General features: G+C 49.7%; 1 protein-coding gene across 4 annotated transcripts in view; it reads left to right on the top strand.

Annotated features, from left to right (window-relative positions):
* Nucleotides 1-2,366: 2,366 nt before the first annotated feature.
* Clstn1 (calsyntenin 1) overlaps nucleotides 2,367-9,927 on the top strand; it is a 56,818-nt gene continuing 49,257 nt past the window's right edge. For 2 of the 4 annotated variants that reach the window (XM_029539733.1, XM_029539734.1), the window contains exon 1: nucleotides 2,429-2,717. In XM_029539733.1, coding sequence (XP_029395593.1) covers nucleotides 2,627-2,717 — 91 coding nt within the window. In that variant the 5' untranslated portion in view covers nucleotides 2,429-2,626. Of the gene's footprint in view, nucleotides 2,718-9,927 lie in introns of all 4 variants that reach the window. The other 2 variants (XM_021199685.1, XM_021199684.1) reach the window with 2 other exon arrangements.

Raw genomic sequence — 9,927 nt, forward strand, 5'->3', positions numbered from 1 at the left:
AATTTTATTATTTTCATTTAATTATTATTTTGTGTGTCCCCCCCTCTCTGTGTATGTGTGTGTGCGTGCATGTGTGTTTGTGTGTGTAGGCACAGCACACATCTGGAAGTCAGAAAGCAACTTTCAGGAGTTCGATCTCTCCCAGCTTGTGGGTTCTGGGGATTAAACTCAGTCATTAGGTTTGGTGGCAAGAGCCTTTAGGGCCTTTGTCCCCTGAGTCATCTCTCTCAGCCAAGGTCTGTTTATTTGTTTGTTTGTTTGAGACAGGATCTCTTGTATCCTAGACTGGCCTCAAATTCCCTATGTAGCTGAGAACGATCTAAATTTCTGATCTTCCAGCTTCCACCTCCGGAATACTGAGAGCACAAGCATGGGCCATCTTGCCCAGTTTATGGAGAGCCAGGCTCTCATGGATGCCAGGCTCACATGGATGCCAGGCTCACATGGATGCCAGGCGTGCACTCTGCTGACTGAGCTACATCCCTAGTCCCCTGTGAGACACTTTGATTTCATCATGTGGCATAGGTCTCCCGACTCTAGAGACGTGGGTATTGCTATTGGATTTCACAAGGGAGGAAAGAGATTCGGAAAGTTTCATGGTCTGTGCCTGGCCACTTGCAGAGGGAGAGGAGAATTCCAGTGCAGTCCTGCAGGCTCGTACTATCCAGTTCGGTCCTTCCCACTAGGTTGCAGCAGAGGAAAGAAAATGACCCCATTGGATTTGTGACGGGGAGTTTGTGGTGGCAGCAGCTTGACTGGGGACTATATGGCTCCAATGGGTGGGGCAGGAACTGCCAGGAGGATTTCTTGAGGGAGGCAGTCCTGATATTCTCAGGGCAGGGGTGAAGGAGGCTGGGTCAGGGGCTGCTGGCCCTGGGTAGGAATGAATTTGAATGAAGACATCAACAGCATGCTCTATGCTGTGTAGGGCCCAGCTGAGGTGAGAAGCCTTCCCAGAACTTCCCAGAGCAGCTGAGGTGGCAATAGGAAGTCTCTCAAGAGTCAACAACAACGTTGGCAGTTGCAGCCACAGTCAGAGCTTGACATCTTTGGGAGGAGTGCTGGGGCGTAGTCTAGAGGTGGGGACGGGTCAGGAAACAAAGGACAGAGAGGAGAGTTTCCATTACAGTTTGCTTTGACCCTTTCCCAGTCGGTCGCAGCACCTCTCCTCACAGCTGTTGAAGGTCTTCCTGTAGCATCAAGTTCAAATCCTCTGTCCCGCCCTGTCCAGGCACCTCAGTCTACCTCTGTGGGCTTCTTGCCCAAACTCTCCTAAACAATGCTCTCTCTCCACAGGCCATACTCCATCCAGCCTGGAAGGCTGCCTGCCGCCTTCCTCACCCTCTCCCCAAGCTGGCCCACCAGCACCCCATCCTCTCTCAGACACGCCCTGGACATCGCTGGCGACTCTTCCGACAGTGGCCGAATAACTGTGGCAGGGCTGTTGAGGTTTGTGTTGTGGGTGTCTCTGTAATGAGGCCACCCTGCCCTCCAGGGCTGACTCTTAGCTGTTTGACCTGAGAAGGCATTTCACTTTCCTCAGCCGCAAAATGGAACCAATTACGTCTCCAAAGGCACAGTGCGCTCACCAAAGCCCACCGAGACTCTGTCAGCCCTCTCCTTTAGAATGGGGCAGTGTGTGTGTGTGTGTGTGTGTGTGTCCATCCAGATTACAGGAGACATACAAGGAAAAGGGACAGACTCCAGAGAACCCTGCAGAGAACCCCAGAAAGGGCCTTTCTTTTGAATTTCCATATTCCTAAAGGGTACTTAGCATCTTCTTTATCGCGCTACAAGGCTATAACTCACAAAAGGTTTCTACGGTAAATCAGGAGTCCCCGGAGACAAAAGTCCCTTTTCAGACCCCCCAAGACTGGAGCTGGAGAACAAGTACAGCCACCCTAGGCTTTTACTAAACTCACTGGGATGAGTTGTGTCCCTGCAACTTTTCCTGAGCCCACAAGCTCCGCTCATCACCTCCACTCGGCAGAGGAGGTCACCGAGGTGCTTGGAGGTGACACCGCTCGGATGAAGTGGCCCGGTGCTGGAGCTCCGAGGCCCTAGGATCTGCAGTAGGACAAGTCCTTAGGTTCGGAAACCGAGGCGCGGATCCCCAAGAGCCTTGGGGGGCTTCCAGGTGCAGCGTCCAGGGGCGCGCGCGAGGAGGAGGAGTGGATGCTCCGGGTCGGCCGGCCGCGGGCAGGGGGCGCGTCCAGCGGGTCCCTCCCGGCTGCTCCCGGGCCAACCTTCCTCGGCGCGTCCCCGCAGGCGCGCACCGAGGGCTCAGCCTGTGGGCTCGCGCACCCGCGGAACGGGGAGCGTGCGCGCGCTCTCTCCCTCCCTCCCCGCCCCGCCCGCCGCCACCCCGCCCCCGGCCGGGTACCCTCGCCGGACCCGAGAGAGAGCGCCGCCGCCATCTTAGCCGCCGCCGCCGCCGCCTCCAGCGCAGCGCTGCCGACGAGGGGAGGGCGCGCGCGGCCCAGCAGCACGGCGGCTGCCGCTCCCATCCCGGTCCTCGCCGCGTCGCCCAGCCGCCGGCCCCCGGCTGCCCGCGCCCCTCTCGGCGTCCCGCGCGACTCCCTGCTGCTTCCGCGTCGGGCCGGCCGTGGCGCCCCGAGCCCGAGCGATGCTGCGCCGTCCTGCGCCCGCGCTGGCCCCGGCCGTCCGGCTGCTGCTGGCGGGGCTGCTGTGCGGCGGCGAGGTCTGGGCCGCGCGAGGTAAGCGGCGGGGCGCGGTGAGCCGGGTGCGGGAGCCATAACCGGGTGCAAGGTTGGGCCGAGTGCAGGAGTCATGCGGGGCCGCGGGGTTCGGGTCGGGGCCGGGTGCGGGAGCCGTGCTCGGGTGCAAGGTGTGGGGCTGAGTGCGAGGGTCATGCGGGGCGGCGGGTTATGGGCAAGTGCTGCAGTCCTGCAGGGCCTCTGGCTTCTGGGCCGAGTGCGGGACTCGTGCCAGAGCCCAGGGTTCGGGTCCTAGTGCGCGCATTGTATCAGGCGAGGTTCGGGTCCGAGTGTGGGGATCGTGCCCAGGCCCAGGGTTCGGATACGAGTACGCGAATCATATTGGGCAAGGTTTGGGTCCGAGTTCGGGAATAGTAACCGGGTGCAAGGAGGGGGCAGTCGTGCTGGGCCGCGGGATTTGGGTCCGAGTGTGGGAATTGTGCCAGGGCCGAGGGTTCAGGTTCGAGTGCGCGCGTCGTATTGGGCGAGGCTCGGATCCCGGTGCGCAGATCGTCTCCAGCAAGGTTCCGGGCCCAGAACGTATCAGGTGCACAGGTACAGGACCCAGTGCAGGAATAGTGTCAGCGCACAGGGATCGGTGCCGAGGGGCGCGTGGTTCCGACCCGACTGTGTGACTGATTGCCTGGGCGCGGGGCTCCGGGCTGAGTGCGGAACATCGAGCCCGCTCGCTGTGTGAGGTTCAGGTTCAGGCGCTCAGAGAAGAGCTCCGGAGAACCTAGGCGCGCGCTGCAGATGCCTGGGGAAGCCAATTTCGTTCCCGGGCGGGGCACCTGGGCCTTGACTGCCCTAGTTGTAGCCCCAGGGTGCTTAAGGTGCTGGTCTGGGGAGATCTGCAGACGCGCGGTGGGGGGGTCAGTCCACTTTCCAGTAGCGCACGCAGCCTGGGGGTGCGCCCCTGGGTGGGATGTGTACGTGTGTTGGATGATCAGCCGAGGGATTCACGCACGGATTTTGGTGTGTGCTTACATAAGATTTTACTCCTCCGCATCACTTTCCCAAGATCCTGGTTCTCTGCTGCGGCTAGGTGGACACCAGGACTTCGCCCCTTTTCGCCTCCTCTCTGCGTCCTTTCAACGCGGTTTCGGAAGTAACAGAGGCGAAAACTCTGCTTCCTTCCCACCCTTTTGCCCAAAGACGAAATTGAGAAGGTGTTTGTGATCACTTTTCATCCACCAATGTGAACAAAGCGTTCGTCCCCTGCACCTTTACTCAGAGTAGTGTACCGGACTTGTATGACCACCACAGAGACCAGACAGCCCCGGTAATTCCTTAGGAGTGTGGGAGGCAAATAGGATATTGCTGTTTTAAATCTTCATCCACTTCATCTAAACATTGTACCTGCCTTCTGATACTGACTGAGCTTGCCACCAAAACCGCTTACGCATTGCAGATAAAGGCTTCTGAATGGAACTTGAAACCGTAAACATTTTTCCTGGTCTTAAAGTAGTCCAGGTAGATAGTCTGTAGAGTGCTCGAATCTATTTTCTTCGAGTGTATATTTTGGAAATCAAAAGAGTTTTGTGGGAGGAGGATTGATAGAAGTCTGGGTGAGATGGTCACATAATAACTTTGCAAGCTTTAAAAAAAAAGATTGCTTTTTCTCCTTGGTCTGACTTAGGAAAGTTGTGTTCACAAAAAGGGCAGAAGAGGGCAAAGCATTCTTTGTTCCAGAGTGCCACACAGAGGGTGATAAACTGAAAACTTCTTTTATTCCATCTAGAACATTCTGTCCATTCTTGTCAAATTCAGCTCCTTGCCACTAAGTATCTAATTACCGTGCATTTGATTTTTTTGAAAAGTTTCAGCAAACCAAGTATGAAATGAGGTTTGAAGCCTGATCTATTTAAAAGGGAGAAAACTCGGTGTTGCTTCTTTTGGGGGAAAACAAAACAAAACAAAACAAAACCAGCCCATACATGAAAGGAGGGGAGGGCTGGGTTGGATATTTTGGAAACAGTTCAAGTAATATTTAGTTGAGTTGGTAACAGCATCGCCTGCTTAAACCACTGCTTTAAAGGTGTCTCCCTGCATCTCCCTACATTGCTGCTCATCTTTTAGTTACTTGGGTAAACCATGGTCAGGCTCACCCGATTACCCTCATTATGGCTGAGAGGAATGTGAAATTTCCAATGTCCTCAAAGTAAAAATGTCCTCAAAGTAAATGTCCTCAAAGTAAAAATGTTTGAACATCAGTTTTTCTTTTGCATTTGCTGTTTTGTTTTTTTTTTTTTAATTTCAGCTTGCATGGTCATGAATATTCTATGACATGCTAATAAAACAATTTCAGTTTGAAATGTTACAAGTGAGTTTTATATGTAAATATGCGGTTTCTGGAGGCACTTTCCTTGGGCTCATTATTCCAGTGAACATCTGAGCCCTCCCTGCAGCGCTGGTGCTGGGGACGGAGCCCAGGGCTCGAAGGCTGGGCAGGCTTCTGCTCCTGAGCCACACTGCCCCGTCAGCATTCCCGTTTGTTTCTTGTTGCAAGATGGAATGGCATAAACTGTTGGTCAGCCTCCATATGCCGTCAATGATGATGAATGAGATAAAGGTCACATCATGCTGACTTATAGTGAGAATGACAGGTATCCTAATATAAAATTGCATTGGACTATTAATTAGCTCTCTCTCTTGCTCTCTCTCTCTCTCTCTCTCTCTCTCTCTCTCTCTCTCTCTTTCTCTCTTTCCCCCTATCTTTGAGATCATCTCACTCTATAGACTGGCACCTGCTGTTGAGGCCAGGCTGGCCCTGAACTTGTGATTCCATGGGCTCTTTTCCCATTGCTGAGGTTACATATATTATACCTCCTGTTTGGCTAATTCCATTTTGTTTGTTTGTTTGTTTTGTTGTTGTTTTTAAGAGTACTATAGAATTTCACTTTCATTAAAAAAAATCAAAATCCGTAAATCAAAATCCTAGAAGTCTCCTCTGCATGTCTGGACAGTCATGTCTGCAGCAGCTTAGAAGTCTCCTCTGCATGCCTGGACGGTCATGTCTGCAGCAGCTTATCTTCTGTCCAAGGAGATGGGGAAATACGGTCAGGAAATAGAAATTGAGTGCAGAAGTCGAAAGCTACATGAATCTGAGATCCGCTGGTTTTATGCTTGCTTTTTTTGTTTTTGTTTTTCTTGCTTTTTGAGACAGGGTTTCTATGTGTAGCAGCTCTGGCTGTCCTGAAACTCACTCTGTAGAGCAGGCTGTCTCTAATTCAGAGACCCTTCTATTTATGCCTCCTGAGTGTTGAGATCAAAGGTGTGCATCACCACTGCCTGGCAAAATTTTCACACAGACTTCTCACAGCCTAAAACTGAAATACTAAGGGTTTTTGTTATTGTTGTTTGTTTGTTTCTGTTCTTTGTTTTTGTCTTCAAAATCAAAATGCTAACAGTAAACCATATATCAGGAGCACCTAAGCCCCTCCTCTTTGTTCTGATTGACAGCTAAAGTGTCTCTAGAGAGACAGGTGCTGATTTGGGGATTGAGCCCAGGGTCTTGCCTGTGGCTGAGGAAACACAGGCTGAGCCACATCTCCTGCCCCTCACCCCTCTGTTGGAAATATTCTCCCCTCTCTCTGCGAACCCCCTAGTCTCCCTTTCTCTATCTCACTTGCTCATTTTTGCATAGTGTTTACCCCATTAAATTTTTACTTTAAAGATTTATTCATTGTTACACATAAGTACACTGTAGCTGACTTCAGACACACCATAAGAGGGCGCTAGATCTCATTACAGATGGTTGTGAGCCACCATGTGGTTGCTGGGATTTGAACTCAGGACCTTTAGAAGAGCAGTCAGTGCTCTTACCAGCCCCCATTACATTTTTTTATTTTTATTTTTTAATTTGGGGACAGGGGAGCAGGCCATCTGGCCATCTTACTAGCTTCTGTTAAATAGGTTTTTAGAAATAACCTTGGGGTGGGAGCGATTATTTAAATACAGAATTTAATATTATCGTTTATTTGGACCTGTAAATGTAGAAGAATTAATAGAATGTTACTAATTCTTAGGTGTCGTGTCAGTGCTGGGAACTGAACTGGAAGAGCAGCCAGTGTTCCTAACTGCTGAGCCATCTCTCCACCCCATAATTTTTTTGTGGGGACAGGGTTTCTCTGTTTTGGAACTTGCTTGGACTCATAGAGATCCACCTGCCTCTGCCTTCTAAGTGCTGGGATTAAAGGTGTGCACCTCCATCAACAGGCCTGTAGTTTTTAAGTCAACAAGAACAACTAGTTTATGAGAATATGGCCTGAAATAATATTTTTTTTGTTCACAAAAATTTCAATATAGCTTTTTTTATTGAATCAGAAAATGCTAGAATTGTAGCAAGTTTCAGTAGCTGGGTAAGTTTCAAGTCTAAAGGTTTAACATGATAAGCCTGAAATAAGGGGTTTTTTGTTTGTTTCTTTTTTTTTAAACAAAACTGAAAAAAAAGTATTATAACTCAGGTAATTATGAATACCTATAATCTAGCACTTGGGAGATAGTGGCAGAAGAAAAAGAAGAATCGGGTTTGAGACTTTTTTTTTTTTTTCCCTGAGACAGGGTTTCTCTGTGTAGCCCTGGCTGTCCGGGAACTCACTTTGTAGACCAGGAACACACTTTGTAGACCAGGCTGGCCTCCAACTCAGAAATCCGCCTGCCTCTGCCTCCTGAGTACTGGGATTAAAGGTGTGCACCACCACTGCCCGGCTTGAGATCATTCTTGACTGCATAGAAAGTTACAGGCTAGCTTGGGCCATAGGAGAGCGTGCTTCATTCAAATAAACAGGTTGCATTATTTTCTCAATTGCTTTGTATGACAGGAAAATGTGATTTTTTTTTTTCTTGATAGAATTTTCATTTAAAAGAACTGAAACTGGACTGGTGGGATGGCTAACGGGTAGGGACTTTGCATTACGACTCATCATAAGGTGCATCTTGGAAACCCACATGATAGGAGAGAACAGACTCCCACAGGTTGTGTGCGCTGACCTCCATACATGTGCCATGACAAATGCAAGCTTCCGCACCAAAATACATACATATACTATGGAAAAACACTTAAAAAGAGAATCGAGTCTCACTATGGCCTAGGTCTGGTTCCCAGAGGCTTATAACCATCAGGAATTCCGGTTCCAGTGGATCGGGTGCCCTCTTCTGATCTCCAAGGGTACTGCACCCATGGAATGCACAGACATAACATGCAGGCGAAACACACAGAAAAATTAAAGCTGGAAAAAAAAAAAACTTTTTAAAAATTGAAACAAACCAGGCATGATGGCATATATACCTGTAATTATAGCACTGAGGAGGTTGAAGCAGGAGGATTGCCACAAGTTTGAAGCCAGCCTGGGCCCTGCAAGTGAATTCCAGGCCAGTGCCAGAAACCTGTGTACCTTACATACTCTGGTTGAGGCTGCAGAACATTCTAGCTTGCCTTTCCTGTGGTCTTGATTTGGTGGGAGCAGAGTTTCTCAAAAGGAATTCCATCTTTGCAAATGGAAATTTAAGATGTTGATTCTCCTGTAAAGCGCAGCTTATGCAGAAAGGGAGGAATGTGTGCTGTGGACTGGAGATGGTTTATACAGTCATGTGCAGTCATGTTCTCTTCATTGTTTAAAAACCCAGGCGTCCAGCACTCGGGAGGCAGAGGCAGGCGGATCTCTGAGTTCGAGGCCAGCCTGGTCTACATAGTGAGTTCCAGGACAGCCAGGGCTATACAGAGAAACCCTGTCTTGAAAAAAACTAAAAAAAAAACTAAAAAAATAAAAAAAATCCAAGCGCCGGCCGGGCGTGGTGGCGCACGCCTTTAATCCTAGCACTCGGGAGGCAGAGGCAGGCGGATTTCTGAGTTCGAGGCCAGCCTGGTCTACAGAGTGAGTTCCAGGACAGCCAGGGCTATACAGAGAAACCCTGTCTCGAAAAAAAAAAAAAAAAAAAAAAAAAAAAAAAAAAAAAAAAAAAAACCCAAGCGCCAGAGTGCCCTTTAGACACAAGCAGAGGCTAGGGAAAGCTACAGGTGGCAGCCGCATGCTGTGGCAGCCCCTCCCTGAACATATTCTCTCCAAGAGCCATCACAGCCGAGACACTGCACTTAGCGGGGCAGAATTGTCCTGGCCTTTGTCCCAGCATTTTAGCTGTGGTTCTGCTCATCTTATCATTTAGCGTATCATTCAGGGTGGTATTATTAGAGCAGACACTTTCACAGGATCCTGTGCTGGGTGATTTAAAAAAAAAAAAAAAAAAGGTTCTCAGCGAAGATTCAATGACTTCAAAGTAACTGAATAGATAGATATATACTTAAGAACCTGTAACTGCATCTGAAGGTCAGCTTCCTTCCACTCGGAACCCCAACAGGAAGAGCGTGGCAGGCAGTGTGCCAAAAGAAGGTCAGTCAGAGGTGGACATTGACTCAGCCCCCTGCCTCAGGTCAGCTCCCAGGGGCTCCTGTTGAGTCTCCTCCCAGCTTCTCTGTTTAACCCATTCTCCATCTCGTGCATGTTAGGTAAACAGTCGGCCTCTGAACTTACTTTTGAGGTCAAAAGAAAGCCAGTGAGTGCTTCCCATATCCATGTTAAAAACAATTACCTGATAATGATGATGTAGCCGGAGCCCAGGGCCCTGAGTATGGTAAGCAAGTGCCCTGCCACCGAGCTATGTCCTGACACACCCTTTGAAACAACACTATGGAGGTAGAATTCACAAACCATAAAATTATGTATTCATTCATCAGTTGGGAGGCGTTGGGTTACGTCCACTTAGTGCCTTTTCTATATTATGAATACTTATGCCCAAGATTTTGAGGGTGAGTTATAAGATCTCTTGAGTATATATGTATGAGTGGGAGTTATGGTAACTCTTCCTCTTCCTCCTCTTCCTTCTCTTCTTGATTTGCGGGTCATTTGGTAACTCCCTCCTTCTTCCTCTTCCTCCTCCTCCTCTTCTTGATTTGTAGGTTTTTTTCAAGACAGGGTTTCTCTGTGTAGCCCTGGATGTCCTGGAACTCACTTTGTAGACCAGGCTGGCCTCAAAAAAATCCGCCTGCCTCTGCCTCCCCCAAGTGCTAGGATTAAAGGTGTGCGCCACCACCGCCCGGCCTTCATTTGTAGGTCTTATGGTAACTCTTCTTCCTCCTCCTCATCTTCCTCTTCCTTTTCTTCCCTTCCTCCTCCTCCTCCCCCTCCTCCTCCTCCTCTTTTTCCTCCTCCTC

This window comes from Mus pahari, chromosome 6 (genome assembly GCF_900095145.1).
Source record: "Mus pahari chromosome 6, PAHARI_EIJ_v1.1, whole genome shotgun sequence".
NCBI classification, from domain to species: domain Eukaryota; kingdom Metazoa; phylum Chordata; class Mammalia; order Rodentia; family Muridae; genus Mus; species Mus pahari.